Raw genomic sequence first — 20924 nt, forward strand, 5'->3', positions numbered from 1 at the left:
CAGTGTATGAAGACTGGGTATTCAGGACTATGGGGAGCTGAAACCTTCAACTTGCTGCAAGTTTTTCTTTCATTATTCCTGTTCATGCAATTCCAGGTTGAAATAAGATTCTACCTAGTGCTTGGCTTTTGTGACTGCCTACATAACCCATTTGTGGTGCCTTGAATACCTTCCAGTTCTTTAATTATAAGAAAACTTTAAATCTGCTTAAAGTAAACTAAGCTTAGGAATACAATAGGTTTGTCTGAGGTTTTCAGTTGTGTGCACGTCCCCCAAGATGAGAGAATAACTGAATCTGTAAGAAAAGGGATAACAGAGCAACCTTTAAGTCTGTTATCAAAAAAAGATACAAGCTTTTGTTTCAGACAAAACTTTTACAAATTCATCACAGCCAACCCTTTGCCAACCTATTCCTTTGACATCTGGGATATTTAGTTGGGCTGTTTCATGGAGAGAAATTTGTTTGAGAAATGAAGCTGAGGAAAAAATTGTAGGAAAAAAATTGTAGGAAAAAAATAATATTGTCACATAGCTGGGTTTTGGGGCTTGGTTTTTTTGTTTGTTTGTTTTGGGGTTTGTTTTGTTTATTTCTGTTTGGTTTTGGTTGGCATTTTTTGGGGGTATGTCTGTTTTGCTTGTTTTGGGAGTTGTTTTTTTTTGTTTGAGTTTGGGTTTGGTTTTTTTGGGTTGTTTTTTTTTTATTTTTTATTTTTTCACATCCACTTTTCTTAGAAGTTATTAAATACTCTTCTGTCACAAGCATTCAATCTCTTGCAAATAGCAGGTTTTTCTACTCTACTGACAAATTAAAGAACATGCTAGATGAGTGCCATATTCAACAGGTTCTGCAGGGAGACCACAGTTCCAGATTTGGTGCTCTGGAGAACTGTGAAACTTAAGAAGAGTTTACAGGCCTGTAATTCTCTAATGAAGAAAGCATCTGATGAACTGGTTTGTTTTAAGCATCAAAGCACTGATACTAATATGATCATAATAGATTTTGTCCTGGTTTTAAAGGCTGGATGCTATATATGATAGCCTACTTTCTATAAAGAAGCAGAAAAAGATTTTTCCCTGTGTTTTCTTTTGTTTTTTAGATTACTTAGACATCATTTGCAATTCAGCAAGAGGGTCAGAAATGGACCTGAACTGTTGTTCTTCTGACCACCACTTATTTTAGTCTTTTAACAGGGGGAAAAAAGGAACAAACAAAAAACCCACTCTACAAAAAATTGGAAAAAGAAAAATTTCATTAACTGCACTCCTGCTCCCCTACCTCACAAACAAATCAACCAGGGAAGAGTTTCCAGTATCTGACTGGTTAAAGAACAGACATTTCTTTCTGACAATATTACATGTTTCTCTTTTCCTAAGCAAGTTGAATATGAAGTATAGTGTATCCCTGCATATCCTTCTAGACTTTGAAAAGGGACTGCTTCAGGCTATTGGCATGGGGGTAGGCTAAGATTTTTGGTGGGTATATATCATAAGATCTATACATATCTCAAATCAGCTAAGAGATCAGGAGTTCATTGTGAGCTGCAGACATAAATTCAAGAGAGTATGATGTTGTACTGCTGTGAAGAATGTAATCCATATTCTGGAGAAAGGTATGGAATTTCAGTGATATCAAATGTTATTGTATGTTCTGCTTATTTCTCAATAATAGAAAAGAATAGTAGAAATTCTATCATACACTCTAAGTAAAACTCATGATCATTTGAATCCCCTCCCTTATTTCAGATATGTTGATGAACATTTGTTTAAAAATTACAGGCTTGTCCACGTGACTATATTTGTGGGGTTTCTTCCTGTTTATTGCTCATTTCTGATTATTTTTTTTTAATATTGCTTCAGAAACAGGGTTACCTGTTTGTTAAAATATACCCATGCTATTTTTTCTTCTGAAAATCTTGCTATTTATTTCTATTTTGCTCTAAGTTAAAAAAAATAAAAGAGAATTTAAATGATTACTGTCACCCTGGCTTTAGTGCACTTGTGTGGGATTACCAATTATTTGAGACAGTTTGCTTTTCAGTAGATGTGCATTTTTAAAATTGTTATCTCTAATTGTCATAAATATATTCACAACTATGAGAAAAAATTATTAACCGGTCTCTATGATATCCAAGGCTGCATTCTTCAAAGATTTGCCCCAGGTATAGCAAGCCAGACAAATAAAGGTGAATCAATTTATATAGCTAGCAGAAAGCAGTGATGTGACTACCATAATATACTTTCAGTTTCTTGTTGTTGTAGCTTGAATGACTAGTTACAGACTTCTTGTGGGTTGTCAGACCAGCATTTGCCAAAATTAATGAACCTGTGGATCTTTGTCTTTAACTGTGTTGTCCTTAATTGCTGTACCATGCCCTTTTGGATATGCTATTAGTCTCTTGATGTAAACTAGAGACAGATTATAAATTTGTGCATGATGAAGGACAAGGTGACATTGATCTAAAATATTACAGAACCACATTTTTAGAGCAGATAATGGTGGTACATGAAAGGCTAATACCTGTTATTTCCAGTCTTCAAAAGCAGAGTATAATTCTCATCTATAGCTATTTTAAGTTATACAATTCAATTAATAATTTATATTTAAAGGAGATAATTATGATAGTACTTTTTACTGTTTAAAAATCTTTTATTAAATGCCTAACTAGTAACCTGTATTTAAAGGCATAATAATAATAATAATCCTGTTTTTCTGAAAGAAACTCTGAAGAGTAAATAAGGAAAATTTGGATTTTTTTTTATTTTTGTGTGTGTGTGTGCAATTTTAGTGGAAATGTTGAGGCAGAATCAAGCAGGATTCATTTCCACTGAATGATGGGAAGTTACCACAGCCTAGAAAGATTTCTTCTATAGCAGAAACGAGAACTTAACATTCTCCTAAAGTAGTAGCATCAAGTCTGTTTTTTGCCCCAAACTAAATTAGCTTGGATAGTTGTGGAAGCGCAATTATACTACCTCACCAATGAATAATCTCTGTCAGGTCTGCTTCTGATTCCAGCTTCTCTCTCCTGGTCTCTAGTGCAATAAGAACAAAACTGTCCTACAAGATCTGTCTCTGAGCTCAAGCCATGATAACTGTACTCTTATAATCTTTCACTTCAATAATTTTGTGTTTTTACTTTTGAACAATGCAAGGAACTTCACTATATCTGCAGTTTTATCTGGCCTTATTTACTAAATTAAGGTCCTTCCTACTATGTGGTTCAGGTTTTTCATCTGAACTTTTGGTTTGATTCAGTTACTGTTACTTGGGGCTAGGTATATCAACACAGCCTGGGATGTGAATTTATAATTTAGTTCCTGTACATTTAAGGTCCTTAAATTTGTTTTTCTCCTTCAACACAATTGAATACTTTTGTTAATTTTTGTTACTGCTAATGTAAACTAAACACTGGCTGTAAATTATCTGTATATTTTGGTCAAAAATATTTGACTGGAAATGTAACTATTCCTGAACATATTATCATAGTGTTTGTACTTGAACTAGTGCATTTGAGGCACATATTCCAACGATTTCACTGGCTGTGCATGAAGTTGTGTCTTTTATTTGAGTATGCAGATCCATACTATGATGTGTCATCCTAAACTAATCTGTTACTTCAATTTCAGCATGTGAGACAGAAGCAGCAAAAGTTTATCAGCTATCACTAGAAGAGCACCTCCAGCCTTTCAAAGACAGCATGGAGCAATTCATTAGTCAAGGTAAATAATGAAATGTCACTTAACCTTTTCATGACATTTCAAAGGAAAGTTATGGGAACAATGTTTATACATTGTGGGAAAGGGACTGTTTATTTTGGCATTATAGAAAGATGTGGATTAGTTTAATCAGATGCCACACAGTTCTAAAAGATTTGCAAAATGATTCTGTTGTAGTGTAGGTGAGTCACTTTGTTTTGCATGACAGCAAAGACAAATGCTATTGGCTTGAGTACATGATCTTCTGATAAGTTCAGCATTCCATTAGGAAACAATTTTACAACCTTTGTTCCTTGAAAAATTATTGAAGCTGGATCTGTATCATTAACTTCTTTCCAAAGAGATGATTCTTTTTTATGTGACAAAAACATGGAGTAAGCATAACAGAAGTAGTTAAAGGTTTTCCAGATATAAGGCAAATCCACATAAAATACTTGGATGCGATGAGTGGAAAACACTGCAAGAGAAATAGATTAGAAATACCCATGATGAACTAACATCCTGATTGCTAGAAGGAAAACACTTTAAAAATGAGACTATGCTTTTAATGCTTTAATGCACCCTTCTTGTGCAAGACTACAGGAGGTATGGATAACTTTAATTTTTGACTAGTAGAATATCACAGAATCTCCTGCAATGCTAATCCAAAGGAGTATATGTTACATTTATCACTTTTTGATACAAGTCAGAATCCGGTGCTTCAGAGTGACAATGGTTTCCTGTGCACACCAATGTAATTTTAATTTTCTTGACCACTTTGATGTTCCTTCTGCTTTGATATTGCATTTTATAATAAGACACACCTGTTGTCTCCTGAACAGGTAAGTTATGTGAAAAATGAATATCTAGTACTGATTTAATGGAGCTGTTTTGTTAGCCTAGAGCTGTGATAATCAGCTATCAATTATAGAAATCACTATTAACTGAATGTACATTATGTTTGAGAGGCCATTCAGATATGCCTTAATCTCTTCTTGTTTAGAATACCCATGACCATCTATCCAAATGTTATAGGAAGCGAAGTACATATGTTCTAGTATATACTGATCCATGCTGCAGGACTCTCAATGACTAAATTGAGCAAAACAACCATTTTGAGCCATCAAATATGAATTGATGTTTTCTAAGACAAATGTCTATTAACCAAATCTAATAAAGTGGTTGTTGTCACCTACAATAGTAGGTAAGATGTAATTTAAAACTAGATTATGATTATGTACATGACATATAAATGTTACAGTAGTGGCATGATTAAACATGTAGCAAATAAGTTGGGTTTATATTATTATTTATATACAGAGATAGGAGATAATCACAAATTACAAATCAATCAGAAATCACTAGGTATACTGAAAATCATGGTATATGCTTGCATATTAACCTTAATAACAGCAGGAAATACATGAGGATTAAATTTCATCAGACTTTATCTGCTAAATGTTTTTACTTTTTTTAGAAAACATACTTTTAGAAGTATCTGAATCTACACTTTAGATTGCTTCCTGATTCTGACTATAACTTCCAAAGCATAATTACGTATAAACTATAGGGTAATCTGTTCTGTTTTTTTTAAGGAGATGGGATTTCCTTTCTTGATTATGTGCCTGTACTTTAGGAAAACTGAGGGAAAAACAAAAGAAGTGTATCTCAGCTATTAAGAGCTTTACTGTGTTCCCTTTTTAACAGTGGATATTTTCAGGTAGTTGACAAAAGGAGAAACCCACAATGTCATGAAAAATACCACCATTGCATTTTATTGAAAGTAATTGGAAATGTGTATTGTGAGCACAGTGGACTGTGACTGAACAATTGCTACATTTATTTAAAACTGTAAGGCCTATTTTGCAGAATTCTTTCCCAGTGTAAGAAAGACAAAAGGTTAACATATAGGAGAAAAGAATCCCTGGTTAAGTTCCAAAAATAAAGTAATTTTAAATACCTTTCATTATAAAATCCTTTGTTTTTACTTCATGGGATTGAATTCAGACTTGAAAGAGGCCATGTTTAAAGCAGGATTTCTCTTTCCTGTTCAGTGTTTGACAGGCTTTTGATCTAGATATTTTTTCTAAGGGCTTTTGTTGTTTATGTAGACATAATCGATGAGTCTTTTCAGCTAGACTGCACACATGATCATTTAGAAAAACAAAGGGACAATTCTTGGCACCTTTTGGGGATTTGTGTTTATATAACATATGCTTTGAGCAAAGAAAAATCAAGCTTTAAGTTTTTATCTTTTCAGGTTCCAGTTTCTCTAAAGTCAGAAAGCTTTAACTTATAATTCAAATGAAAAGCATTTTTCATAGGGTTGAATAATTTGGCATGTTTATATGCTGCCTTTTCAGAGTAAATAACTTGTGCCCATAAAGGAACCCAGAAGTTAAAAGTAGCTAGTTATTTACACTATATTCACTTCTACTTGTTGCTAGCAGCTAAAATGGAAAACAGTTTTCCCATAGGCAAGAAAACTTGGATGTCAAATTAAATATCCTTGGCAAGGGGTGAGAAAGGCACTGCTTTATAATAATAGTTACTGTCTGGCACAGTTGTAGAACTTTGAATTAAATTACTGTAACTAGTTGAGTTGTTTGTTACTATTGATGTATAAGTAAAACCCCTTTTTTAACATTAACACTTTTAGTTGATTCATCAAAGACAGAAAAAAGCTTCTATATTACTAGCTTGTAAGGAGAATTTTATTTGAGTGATAGAGGAAGTGTCAAGAATTTGCTCAGCTGTAATGTTTGAGATGAAAATGCTAGTGATATATATGACTGAGGCTGTTCAGCATTTGCCTTGCCAGCCTAGCCAGTAGGTGAAATAATTCATTAAAATATGCAAATTAGTGGAAGAATGCCAAGTCCTTTTTCTGATGGACTTCAGGGTCATTATTAAAATGATCATTCAAATTGACTCAAACTACCTACACTAGCTTAGCAGATATTTGCAAACATGCTTGATCATATGCATTTGATTTCTGAGGGTTTATTTGCCTAAAAAACTCCAACACAATCATCTCTGTTCACCCATGTTTTCCATTCTCTTTTTGGGTCTATATGCTGCAAATCATCAATCACAAAGTAGATAATGTGGTTCTTTTATTTTCACAAATATTAGGACTTTTTTTCCCTGAAATGCTCCATAACCAAAGGGATTTTTTTAATAGCTACTTCAAAAAAGGAGATTAGAGAAAAATTTTCATAGAATACAAGGCTTAAAAAATTATATTGTTTGTTACGTATTTCTAACCATTTCTTTAAGGGTTTCCAAAATTTGAGTGATATATAAGCATGAAACTTGAATAATAGTCCTTTTCCGAAGAAAGGTTATTCAGACTGAACTGCAGGAATTTAAGAAGTACTATTTGCATCTCTCCGATATAAGGTATCTATTCCCTGAAGTTTCTTGTTCCTTGAGTTATTCCCTGCAAGTTATCACAATTTGAATAAGATAAATTGTTAAGAAATGCACTATTTGGGAGCCTTGTCTCCTTTGCTCCATATGTGGTTGTGGGTAGATAGGGACACAAAGACATCAGAGATCACATCCACCAGTTTAGAAAGCTTCAGAAATAATTTCTTTTCCTGAGGGAAATGTCTGACACATGGGATGGTGAGGAAATACTGAGGGCGCTAATCATCATGCTTTTTGTAGAGGAATTTCATTAGCAGTTAGTAATCCTCTAACCTTGTCCCCATTTGATAAGATAGCCAGCTCATGTTGAAAGAATTGTGTGTGCATAAACCTCAAATGAGTCTCAGTCCCTTGGTCTTAACTGTAGTTAACTCTTCAGTGAAAAGCAGTCTTTGGGTGTTTGCTGTTGGGACTCCAGTCAGGATGTGCAGTCCTGTCAGTCTGATAAGGCAGGAAACTTATGATAGGAGGCAGCAACCATCACTCCCTCAGAAAACTAAATCTGGTTTGGGAACTGGGAAGAGGCAATATATTGGAATCATAGCTTTTCCACTGAGATTATATAAATCGTGCAAGTGTCACAGACTTCAAATCTGAGCAAGTAATTTGATATCATATTCAGAGACCAAACCAATCTGATTGAATTCAGACTTTAGAAACAGCTTCATGGTGTAGGAAATTTAAGCACTAGAATGCATTGTTTGTAGAAGTAAAAACATAATTCTGTGATGTTTAGCTAGTTCATTTAAAAACATTGGGAATAATTCCAGTATGATTGTAAGTCTGGGGGTACAAGATAACCATACAACCTTTGGTTCTTTCTAGTCTTATTTTACAAAATTCCGCAGTTCTGCTCTTGTTAGTGTATGCCAGCCCCAGGTTTCATTCTCCTGAACCCAAAAATACAGACCCAGATTCTCTTGATCTTGCAGTTTAAAGATGCTAAATTTATCCTTTTGGGTGAACTGTGTGGAACCATCTCCCTCTCTTGCCAGGAGGAGCATTCAGGAATCCAGTTTCCAAACTGTTAGTAAATGAATGTATAAATCACAAAGTGTGTTGTGTTTATCATTGTAGCTGCAACCAGAAAGTTGGCCGTGACTTTTTCTTTTAGGTCAAGCAGCAAAAGGCTGCGCATCGTCAAATGATGGATTGTGAATGAGCCTAAAGTATCAGACTGAATCTTGGATGGCTGGGCTCAGTTCCTGGCTCCAGAAATACTGTAGATGATTGCGAAATGAATGCTGCTAGGGTAATCTTAATTTTGGCTTTTTCTAACCCAGAATGATTGATTTTACAGATTCCATTTTCTTTAAATGTTGTTTTTATAATATGATTAATATAAGGGAAAGCATAGTGCCACTTCATACTTTTTCTAAAAATAATTTGAGGAAAATATGACTAAACCACCATTAGGAATATATATATATATATGAATAAATGTTTTTCATTTTCTTTAAAAAAAATGCACAGAACTTTAAGGGGTTGGTTGTTGATAAACTTATGTGGAGACACTAATTTTAAATATTATTATAACAGCAAAAATATTCTCATTACTAAGATTTTTTTAATTTATTTGTTTTTCATTTTATTAAAAAAGTTGGAGGGTTATAAAAGGTGAGCAACATAAAGTCACTAGAACAAAGATGCTGGAATTCCCACAATTCCACAATTGTTTACATTTTTATGTTAGCATTCTTTTTGCTGGATTATTGAAAGACATTTTAAAACTTGTTGAGTGCTGAAAGTATTTTTTTAATCTCACAATGACATCTTAATGCTAATAAATAGGTTAATGTCAGTATTGTATAAACTTGTCCCTACTTCAGATGTCAACACCCCCACCAGTGTGCATTATTACATAAAAATCCTAATTCAGATTGTGTTGCATTTGTAGCACTAAACAGGCTTCACTGAATTAGCCGCACTTCACTTCGAACTCCATGAAAGGCCAAACCTTTTGACTGCGGCTGGCAGCTTCTTGTGCCTTTGGCACAGGACCTTATTTAATCGTTTTTGCAGGCATTAATACGATTGCAGACCACACAGGAGTGATAAAGTAAAAAAAGTATTTTGGCACCCCCTGAGGACAGATCAGTGCACGAGTGTCACAATAGCATGATACGAGTCATCCACCTTAAAATGTTCTGAATAAATGCATGTGGGTCACCCATGAGTTTTCTGGGCAACCTGTTCCAGTGCCTCACAACTCTCATAGTAAAGAATTTCTTCCTAATAGCTAATCTAAATCTCCCCTCTTTCAGTTTCAGGCTGTTACCCCTTGTCTTATCCCTATGTGCCCTTGTAAAAAGTCCCTCCCCAGCTTTTTGTACGCCCCCCTTAAGTGCTGAAAGGCTGCCTTAAGATCTCCCTGATGCTTTCTCTTCTCTAAACTGAGTAGCCTTAGCTCTCTCAGCCTGTCTTCATAGGAGAGGTGCTCCAGCCCTTGCATCATCTTTATGGCACTCCTCTGGATTTGCTCAAACAGGTCCACCTCCCTCTTGTGCTGGATGCAGTATTCCAGGAAGGGTCTCATAAGAGCTGAGTAGAGGGGGGAAATCACCTCCTTTGACCTGCTGGTCGCACTCCTTTTGACGAAACCCAGGAGACAGCTGGCCTTGTGGGCTGCAAGTGCAAAGTGACAGGTCATGTTGAGCTTCTTGTCAACCAACACCCCCCGAGTCCTTCTCCTCAGGGCTGCTCTCAATCCATTCTCTGCTCAGCCTGTATTTGTGCTTGAGATTACCCGATCCAGCTGTAGGACTTTGTACTTGGCCTTGTTGAACTTCATGAGGCTGGCATTGGCCCACCTCTCAGGCCTGTCCAGGTCCCTCTGAGTGGTATCCCTTCCCTTCAGTGTGTAGACTGCAGCACACAGCTTGGTGTCATCAGTAGACTTGATGAATGTTCTGTCAATCCTACTGTCCATGTCACCAACCAATATGTTAAATGGCAGTGGTCCTGATATTGAGGAATGCCTGAGGAACACCACTAATCGCTGATCTCCACTTGGACAAAAATCTCTGACTACGACCATCTAGCCAATTCCCTACTCACTAAGTGGTCCATCTGTCAAATCCATGCCTCTCTAATTTAGAGACACTTCATCCAGCAGATCCCTGAAGACTTGCAGACGCATCTCATCAGACCCCATGGATTTCTGCACCTTCAGCTTCCTTGGTCTCTAACCTGATTTTCTCCTACATTGTTCTTCATTCTCAGTCCCTGCCTTTGCCTTCTGTGACTTGGACATTGCAGCTGGAGCACTTCCTGGTGAAGACTGAGGCAAAAACATCCCATCTTCTTACCAGACTACTGCCTAAGATGAATTAAAAAACAGTAAAGAGCAAACACTGGAGAGAGTTCACATCTTGAAACACAACATGTATGAGATAGGACTTGCCCTGAGATTTTTTTGTTGTTATTAATTAATGTAGTTATTAATTTGAAGTCGGTCTCCTTTTACAGAGTTTTTTGTTAATTTATTTTTATTTTTTTTTAACTTTCAACAAAGTTCAACTTTCAGTGCTCCTGTGTTCACTGAGAGTTTAAGCTGTGGTTCCATAGATCCTGATCATAAACTATAGAACTAGCATATAATTTGTTTCTGTTGTGTGAGAGTGTAAAGTCATTTTGAAAGTGCAATTGGTTGAATTCAGTACAAACTTTTATGTGTTTAACTTACCATAGGTGTTGAAAAAAATAGAATAACATAATTAGGAAAATGTCCAGCATATTAGATGCTCTATCCCCAGTTATCTTCAACAGACTGGGGCCAGAATGAAGTATTTAAATTGTTCTTTTTCTTGTATGTATGAAAAATCTTAGAAAATGAGGGAGAGTGAGTGGGTATTCTTCATGCTTACAGCCTTCTATGACTTTGTCATAGAAAATACAGAAGGATGTAAGACTCTTGCGAGGATTCCCCAAATAAATCCTGCTTTCTTCTCTTGCAAAGCTTTCTTAGCATGAAAGTACCTGATAATAAACCATCCAAATCTACTTGGACCTTTGTTCCAAGTGTTTACAAGTGTATATAAAAGTTCCTAAAACTATAGCAACATAGCTCGAATGACTCATTGAAAAGGCACTGTATCTGTCAAAAAAACCAAAACAACCTCAAACCAAAACAAAAAAAAAAAAACACAACTGGCTCCACTTGAAAGATATTGGAAAGCACATTCATAGCTAATTATAAACAAATACTAGTTAACACTTTCAATTAAGAAAGAAGAAAATAGCTTGAAGATTCAAGACATAGACAAGCAGATGAAAGGATTCTTGTTGCCTTCCATCTGAGATTACTCAGATGTATTCCTGTATTCAATTACCTGAGAAGATGTGATATTCCCTTAAGAGAGATCAGGAGATCAGAAGGCAGTTTCGTGCATCTTCTTACTCATAGCCCTTTGAAACTGGTTCAGCAGAAATAGCTTAACTTTCAACAGGGTTTGAGGCCAGATGTGACTGCAGACAGTAATCTCTGGGTCAGGATCATACCACAAACTAACAGCAAAACTTTGTGGTGGAGCAGAACCTCTGAGAGCACATTTGAATTCTGCTTGAGTAGATCTGGAAGGTCTACTTGGAATGATTTCTGAATTGGAGCAGAAGGGTCAACTTGTTTTGTGACTACTTTTACCCAGTACATTTGCACATAAAGTTTACTCCTCACTCTTACTAAGTTGTTCATTTTGAGTCTTTTTTTAATGAAATTCCTGCTGTTATTGCTTATTCAATTTTAAGCTTAAGTTTTAATGCTTTTATTATTTTGGGTTTTTTTTTTTTATAAAGTCACCAAACATGAGCTGCTGTCATCATTTAAATACTAATGACCATCTAACTTTTCTTTAAAATATTCCTCAAAATCCACTTCCTTTTTGATAGTTTCCACCTAAAATGGCTACTTGTTTCTTCCCAGTGCTACTCATGTTCCTAGTCACTTTAGTCTGATTAAATAAAACATGCAAAGAGAAAAGGAACAACAAAATCAAAAAACTGGGGCAAAGCACATTCAGAAGTATAAATGGGGGGTTCTCAAGAGCTTTCTGCTGATCCTAGTGCCTTTGCTTATTCTGCTTTTGTATTTCAAGGTATTTAAATCCACAGTGTTGAATAGTAATCTGCTTGCCAAATAGCTGTAAGAGTAGCTGTAAGTATTATTTTGGTGTCTTCTGGGGCATTTGAAAATACACATACTACCAAAGAGAATGGAGGAATTCTCTTAGAAGCATTGGCAGAGATCTTGTAAACTTGAACCTTAAGCCCTAATAATACCAGTGTAATTATCTGCCCTTGCTCATGGTGGTGGTTCATTCAGTATCATCATGACCTTTGTCAGGCACCTCATGTCCCCCAGATCTTTGTGGTTCTGAGTAAGCAGTGACAGATGAACCACCAGATGTTCCATACACTTTTAAAGAAAGTCTTTTTTCTTTTTCTTTTTTTTTTAGGGTGTTTTTGTTTGGGTTTTTTTGAGTTTTTTTTTTTTTGTTTTTGTCTGGTACCATAGATGATATTGGGTATATTTTCAAAGTCTCAGCTACTGTTCACTAGCACCACTGTGGAAAAAAAATACGTCCTCTTTAGAGATCCTGATACATCTGTAGCAAGGAACACTTTGTAAAAGTGTTAGAAATAGTGAATTACACTGTTCTGCTGAAGGCCATTATTTTCTAGAATGCATGTGTATACTTAATTGATTTTGTGAGATGCTTCTGATTTTCATAAATGCATAGGTCACCTCAGTATGGCAGTTCATATGCATGTCTTTGCAGAAGTTTGTAAGTAATCTTTGTAGGACTCTAAAAAACTTGGAAGAGCAAACACATGGAACAGTGGTATGCATCATTCTGGAATGTGGGTTTATGCTGATAATGACAGAGCATTTGTGAATTAAGGTAATGATACTTTGTGAGGCATTGATGGGAAGCTTGTTTTGAATTGCATGAAATTTATGCAAACACAGAAAGTGGTAAAAGAAATTTGAACATCTGATGTAAATGTTGAAGAAATACATATACCCTCTAGTTAAAAGAATTGGTTGAAGAGTCTTGTACAGTACAGTCCTCATGCTTGGTAAGGCATGACATAGGGAGGAAGAAATGTACTTGAATTTTGACCAAATATATAAAGTATTTAAGAAGCATAGACTTTACTCCAAACAAAGACCATCTTTAAATAATCTGAATGTATCTTAATTGAAAAAGCAAAAGCAGGCAAACAGTAGAATGTCATCCAGCAAGAAGGTGTTGAAGATGCTTTCAAAGCAAAAAGTGAAAATATAACTAATTCATTACGTGTTGTGAATAGTAGATAAGGCTTGCTCCATGAGAGGTCACTTTCACCCTAAAATGTTCTTTTTTTTTTTTTTTTTTGATAGGGCAGTGTTTTTCAATATGACCTGAGGTTATTTTTCAACTATATGGTTTAAGTAGATTTCCCAAATATATATGCCTTCAGGATTATGAAAGCTGCATATAAAGCCCTTCAATATATTGAGTGTGTGCAGGCAGAGATATAAACCTAAGTTTTACCTATGCTTACTGATGCCATACATGAAATATAAGGGCTAGTATTTCTGGGTATGATAGCAGAAAATGATCTGTCAAAAAAGTCTGCAAAAAGCCACTGCTATGGTCAGCTGTCAGAGTCTGAATATATATGAAAGTAGATATGGCTACTGGATGACTGCAAGACATCTTCTGATGTTTTTAAAAGAAAATCAATGAAGCGTTCTGAAGTAATCTTGCTTATTGAGGGTAGAGAGAAGTTTTAGTGGCTGAATGGAGTGTCCATATGTGCTCAGCTGCCATGGTATCCCTGGAAATGTTCAGTTTTCCTGTATCAGCAATTGCTATAGTAGGAATGCTGTGGTGTGGTTCGGGATTTTCTCCTTTTTACATCACCTGTTGAAGGAGTTCTTTTTTGTAAAAGGAAATCCACTTTTCTTCAAAGCCTGTTCTCCCAAGGTGGATACCTTGCAGCTGCTATTTAGCGCTCAATTGATATAGGCAGCCAAGAAAGAAAAATGCCAAATCGGTGCCCTTCAGGTACTCTCTTTACATTTATGATGAACCCTTTTGGAGGAAGAAGTGACAGTAAAGTTGTATTATATTGAATTAAATGATAAAGTCTAATTCATTCTGAGACACTTCAACTAAATCTGCCATAAATCTGATTTTATTTTTTTTCCCTCCCCTATTCCAACAGAAAAGATGGGTTGAAAGCATTTTATCAATGGGGTGATTAAGAGCCAAATACCAGTAACCACTAATATCAAGTGATCCTATTACTGGTCAGTTCCAGAAGTTAGAGGAACCTCCAGCTGCTTCAGCATACTTATTCCATTGTAACCAGGTGATAGTAGGAATTTCATGGTTTTGATAACAGGAAGCTTTCTTCCCTTGCTGGATAAATCTCAGTGCATGTCTTTGACAAGCCATTGTCTACAGCTTTCAGATGTTTACTGTGTACTGCAGTTATCTGAATATTTTCTTTGAAGAGGGACAGATCCCTGTGTGTACACCCCATATTTTCTTTTCACTGGTGCCACCTGTCATCTTGTGAAAGCAGAATAGTTTTCATACTGTTCTTTAACTGTTTATGTCTAGAAAAATGAGACAGCAAATGGATTGCAAATCAGATTTATACTTGAATAATATCCTTCTGATAACATGCAAAAGATTTAGAAGTGTCATCACATATTTGGAACAGACCACAAGGGAATTCTCTTTTAGGGAAAATTCTTTCCTTGCAAGACTGTTTAATGCCAATAGGTGATCTGATGCAGGATGAAATCTCTTTCTGTGGGTTACATTACCTGCCTTATGCATATGTGCTTATTACTTTTTAAGAAAATGCTATTACATGCACCTGTATTATTCAGGGATTCTCAAGATTCTTTTTGTTGTATAATACCCATGATCTATGAAATGATTAAAAGTACAAATACCTGAAGTTTTGGTGTGTTGCTTTTTCTTTGTGGAGGGTGTGGTTTTGTTGGTTTGGTTTTGTTTTGTGTTCCTCTTTGGACCATAGTAAGTTTCCTTTTTAATTGAAAGAAAACTTGCATTCTTTCAAAAGTAAATTGTGGGATATTTACTCCTTGTTGGTAGATAAATGTTTGTAAGCATGTGAAGAACAGTTGAAATAAAGAAGAAAAAAAATCAAAACAAAACCAGAAAACTAGACAGTGGTGTTATATCCCATCAATTCTGGAAATTACAAACAGAATTATATGCTATGAACATAATGCAGGCACTAAAAGACTGTCCTATGCTGGAACATGCTGACCTTTGTTTCCAAGCATTGCTTAACTGCGAGGGGTCAAAGTTGCATTTTTCGAGAACAGAATTATTTATTTTAAAAGTTGTATCTACAGACACTTAGTGAAAGTGTTAATACAGAATTAGATATTGGATCCCCCTTCTGCCAGGGAGCTTGCGTGCAGTTTCTTCTCTCTTACACCATATGGATTTATAAGTCATACCTTCACTTTCAGAACTGAGGTATGAAGAGAAAAAAAATAAATTAATGGAATTCTGTCAAAGCTGCCAGGTTTCACCTGGTTTCATGTCCAAAGTAAGGCAAGGCTTTCAAAGAAAAATTCTAAGTCAGCCGAGATTCACTCAACGCTGGGCCGAAGTTCACTCAAAAGGATTGTGAGCCTTCACAAACCTTTTGAAGAATCTGGGCTGAGTTTCAAGTCGGTATTGAAACCTGTAATCAGGCAGGCTTCACGTGCTCTTGAATTTCCCTGAGAACATTTACCCAGCTCTCCCTTAAGTTTTCTGTGGTTTGCTAGAATTTTTTCACTTTCAGTAAAACAGTGATGGAGCCTGAGTCTTCACGTTATGGTTAGTAGATACAATATCTGCCACTGTAAACATTCAGACACTGCTCACCCTACTCAGTAGACTACAGTACTGGTAATAAAGAGAATCTGAAGCATTAGGCACAGCTCTTATCCTTGTTCTTATTGGGGAAAGAATATGGAAACTCCATTTGTGTAGTGTTAGTGTATGTTTTTAAAGTGCCATTGGCTGAAACATTGTAACAGAAAATAGTGGTTTATTTCTGATCCCTGGTAATTCCACTGTTTTCCTCATTTTTGCCAAATGTAAAATCAGGATTTCCTTTTTCAAAGGTTGTGTGTCTAAAATGTAGAAAAATAATTTTAATTAATTACTGTTGTAGAACTATGTAGGGAAAGTTAAATGAAAAATACATTTACGTTTTTTCTTCTGTTTTTTGATTTCAATATGAATTCTGTACCATTGACACGTGATTCCAGAACAGTTCAGAATCTCTTCATGTCCCAAAACCCACTGACTTGGGAGTCCTAAAACTCTCCTAGCAAATTAACAGGCCAGTAGTCCAGCAGAATGAAAAGGAGGGACAAGTTCCAAACTAAAAAGCTTTTGACTGAAGTATGCAAATTTTAACTGGGATTTAAGTTGTGCTACCTGAATGAGTATATAAGTATAAATCTCACCTAAGCACACATGCACAGAGCAGTTTGTACTATTTGCACACTAGTGATACCTAAGTTAATATGCATGTTCTTACAGACTTTGTTCATCAGAATACCCACCTAAGTAAAATAGGTACAAAATAAAATATGAGAGAACACATGTTAAATATATCATTTTTTCACCAGTGTGTGTCAATTACAGTTCTGTACTTCAATCACCACATGTTAAATTCCTTTATATAAAAGCAGTCATGTTTTCGACGTGGGCTCACTATAGCTCTAAGGCTTCACTAACTGATGTGTGTGTAGGGAGATGGTGAATGCAGGGAGAAGGGAGAGAGCTTTATTTGTAACTATCAAACAATTTTTAGAAAAGCTGAATCTTTCCTGCTCTTCACTCAACTTTTCTTGGTAGACCAGTTTCTGTATTTGTTTTCACAATAATTTTTTTGATGTTTTTAAATCGCTTTTATTAATAGGTTATTTTTTTATATTACTGCGAGATCTTTCTTGCTTTTCAAAACTTGTTTAGAGATTTTTTGGGGTTTTTTTTTGTTTGGGTTTTGGTTTTTTTTTGTCTTTTTTTATGGGGATATGCTATAAAAATTCATGTAGTTTTGCTTATGCTTTGTTGACGTTGGTAGTGGGATTTTTTCTTTCAGAACTGATGTACATGAGTATATCCTCATGTGGTTTCTATACACTTTTTACACGTAATATTTACCAGGAACACTACCTTCAAACAACATTATCTTTCTCCTTGTAGTTAACTCTTTGATTGTATTTTTACAGCTAAAACAGACCAAGAAAATGAAGAAAAGTCACTGACAGAAGCACATAAAAGGTAAGCAAGAACAATGTAGTAAAACCTTTCTTTGAAAAATATGTTTTGGTAGATGTTGCTGTCTTGGCAGACAGCATTACTGTATTTTTGCATAGTGAAAGAAATGCACTCAAAAATCCAAGTGATATTTATTTATTTGTCAATTTGAATATGATAATTAGGAAAAAAGAAATTGGAGGAATATAGGCATGCAGACTACCTTTACAGAAATATTGCACATGACTTCTGTCTTTTGAAAAATACATGTGCCTTACATAAAAATAAATTCAGAATATACTATTTGGAATGACAGAAAACTGTTCATACCACAGCAGAATTGTGATAACTTGAGACACACATAGCATTTCCTATAGAACGATTATTCATTAAGTACCGCTTTCTGTGCTTATAAAATGTCTGCTTTGAAATAATCTGTTTTTTAATATACTAAAGGCTATAATTTAACGTGACTTCCTTTGTAGAATTGCTGTTAGATCTTCAAATATTTCTTTTGTGGCAAAAAGCAAAATACCTCATTAAATTTCATTACAGATGTGTGCAGTTGGGAAAGTTTTCAAAATTGGGAACTTCACTGCATTCCGCAACTTGTGGTTTCTTCTGATTTTTGCAGTGTTCTCCAGAAACAGTGTTTAAATGGGACAGATTTTTATCTGTCCCAGCAAAAGACCTAAACATAACACGCACCATTTTTTATCCAGATTTAGTGAAACTGACAGTCTGTGTTTGTTTTTCTTTCACTAAAAATAGCATCCTCTTTCTCTACTAGCTACAACTGCCACTGAATATATGCTAATGAATATAATCTTTATATATGTCCCAAGTCTGAGAAGTCCCTCAATAGAATTCCTGTAAAATATGCCACTCTAAAAGGTTCCAGTTTCTACTATGGTTCATTAGCTATGCTTTGGCTCTGATGCCCAAATTTGCTACCTGCTGTAATGCCACAGTGCAGTTGATGTCTTTCATGGTGTAGAACATTTTGTCTGTATTCCCTTGGGCCAAGTCCTAAAGATAGTACCTGAAAGGAAGCCAAGGGAAGAGTGGATGTTTCTATGCCACAAGAACCTCCCACCTTACTTGTAAAGTGATGTTAGGTCCTTTTAGTGGTACATCAGTGATGCAGAGTCATGATGGAAAAAATGGAACAAAGGGGGTATTTCTTTGGCTTAGTGTCATACCTCTTGCTCAAGTATATGAAAGGCATTCCTGACATTTCTTAGGTTTCTTTAACTGTGGAGTTACAGAAGTCTTACCCTTAAAAATCTGTTTCATAATAAAACTTTGAGAGAAGAAACTGCAGTTAGGAGATGATATTTTTTGTGATCTCTTACTGCTCTTTTAAGGGAACTGTTTTGTCTGTGGAAAATGGATTAGCCTACATGTCCAAAACTGACTGATAACTAAGGACAATGGGAATCTGCAGATTATTTAGAAATCTTGTGACTTGTTACTGTCTTCTGGTGTCTAATTCACTCTTCATTCTTATTTTTTAACCCAACTGCACTGGAGCCATCATATCAAAAACTTCCTCTTGCTATATCTAGGATCTACAATATGTGGAAGAAAGCAAACTGCTCCCTGGATTCTCATTCAGCTTGATCTGCTTCTTCTGACTTGTCCTAATTCTTTCTTCTCCCCATATGCTGAGCACAGCAGCTCGTTTGCCATAGTAGTTTGTCAAAGAAAATTCAGCTTTGTTGTTCCTCCTTACTGTGAATATCTAGCAAGAGTAACATCCCATGCAAAAGCTTTTATGGAACACATGAGGAATTATGCTAGGACAACATTAGTGAAAAATTCTGTTTTACTATTACATAGGCTATATATCTCTTTCTTCTTTCCACCTTTCCTGAAATTATCAATCAGATTAATGGCATTTGTTACAATATTGAAAACAGCTTCATCGTATAGTTTTGGTATGTGTATTTATCTAAGTTCTTTAATTCAGCTTAGAAATAAAATGCTTGGGATCTTGTTTGGCAGGGGGTGGGTGAAACAGATGATAAGACCTTAAAAAGCTAAATAAAAGATTAGTTACATTTGGTTAATCATAGGTAGAACAGCAATGCATAGGATAACTAGACAAGCAAGTAATGCAAGGAAATGTGATGGGTTAGATGGAGCAAAATTAATGGGATTAATGCACTTGGGTTTTCCTTTTTGAAGCGGATAACTTCAACCTGTGTATAAGTTCAGGTCTACCTCATGATAGTATTACTCGCTCAGGGGAAACTACCTCTTTTTTTTCTTTTTCCACAAAATATTAAAGCTGATATCTCTATAAAAATATGAAAGACTAAAAGGAAAGCTCTTGCAGCAGTAACAACAAAAATGTTTCTAAAATGAATAATGATTTGGGGAAAATGCAGCAATGTGTATTTTAGAAAAGCTCAATTGTGCAATAGAGGAGCTGAAATGGAAAGTTAATCTTCCACACAAAATAAAGACAAAGAAAATGGAATGTCTGCTCCAGGGACTCCATACAGTGTATAGCTGTTCATTTGTCACAAATGAGAAAATGTTTAATCAGTTTTGAAATGATGTATTCTCTCTTTATTTATCGTGTTTAGTGACTGTAAGAGTGTCAGTATGTAAAGTGTTTATCCAAGGAATGGATTTCTGGCACACGGATAAAATGAAAAGTGAAATGTTTAGCTCACAATAGGCATATGTTCCAAGATCTCTCTGAGTAAGTATCCTGAGATGAGAAGAAAGCACACAGGTCTGTGTTTATCTAGCTTACACAGGCAGACAAGGAAGGCTCCAGCCTGGTATTAACACTGAAGTGACATGGAATGTCTTCACCAAACCCCAAACAATTACATCATTCCCTGAACAATATTGATAAAGTGTAACAAAAAAGAACCTGGCACTTTCCAATTAAATCCTCATTGTTAAATACTTGAGAAACTGTGAAATACTTGACAAGTGAAAGTAAAAAACACAGGTTTAAGGGGAGAGGAAAGAATTAAAACAGGAGAGGGAGAGGAGGAGGGAAAGAGATGCTTCTATACTTCTATATTTTAAGAATCCACAGTTTGGTGGCTGGTTTCATTTTTATTTCTTTTTATTTGTTTAATTTTATTTTGTGTCTTCTGTCCCAAGATGCATAGTTGGATGATTAATTCACACAGTGGCGTAAAACATTTAAATAAATTTATAATTAAAATTTAGCATCTTTGAAAATTTAGAGTTACAGCACACTTTCTACCAAGCAAACAAATACATTCCCTGTTTTCTGATTTTCATTTACTTAGAGAAAAATTTATAAGCACTATTGCTTCCAGTTATGCTTAACAGAATTTTAGAGATAGTTTGATCACAGTATCCACAGCAAACAGAAACCAGGAATGCATAAAAGTTATTGTCAAAAGTAATATGATAGCTAATGTGTTGTTTACCATGGTAGGATAAAAAGCAATTACAGAAGCAGAAATATAGTCTTGCTCACTTACAATCAGAAATGAGATAGTTACT

At 35.3% G+C, this 20924-nt stretch overlaps 1 protein-coding gene across 2 annotated transcripts in view; it reads left to right on the forward strand.

The window, feature by feature from the left end:
* The window catches only part of FMN2 (formin 2), a 165841-nt gene that overhangs the window by 114932 nt on the left and 29985 nt on the right, over positions 1-20924 (forward strand). For both annotated transcript variants that reach the window (XM_061365734.1, XM_061365735.1), the window contains 2 exons: positions 3628-3720; positions 17396-17447. In XM_061365734.1, coding sequence (XP_061221718.1) covers positions 3628-3720; positions 17396-17447 — 145 coding nt within the window. The remainder of the gene's footprint in view (positions 1-3627; positions 3721-17395; positions 17448-20924) is intronic.

The sequence above is a fragment of the Neopsephotus bourkii genome, unplaced genomic scaffold, assembly GCF_033783945.1.
Source record: "Neopsephotus bourkii isolate Nb327-2 ecotype Australia unplaced genomic scaffold, CSIRO-AGI_Nbou_v1 NB_1292, whole genome shotgun sequence".
Taxonomy (NCBI): domain Eukaryota; kingdom Metazoa; phylum Chordata; class Aves; order Psittaciformes; family Psittacidae; genus Neopsephotus; species Neopsephotus bourkii.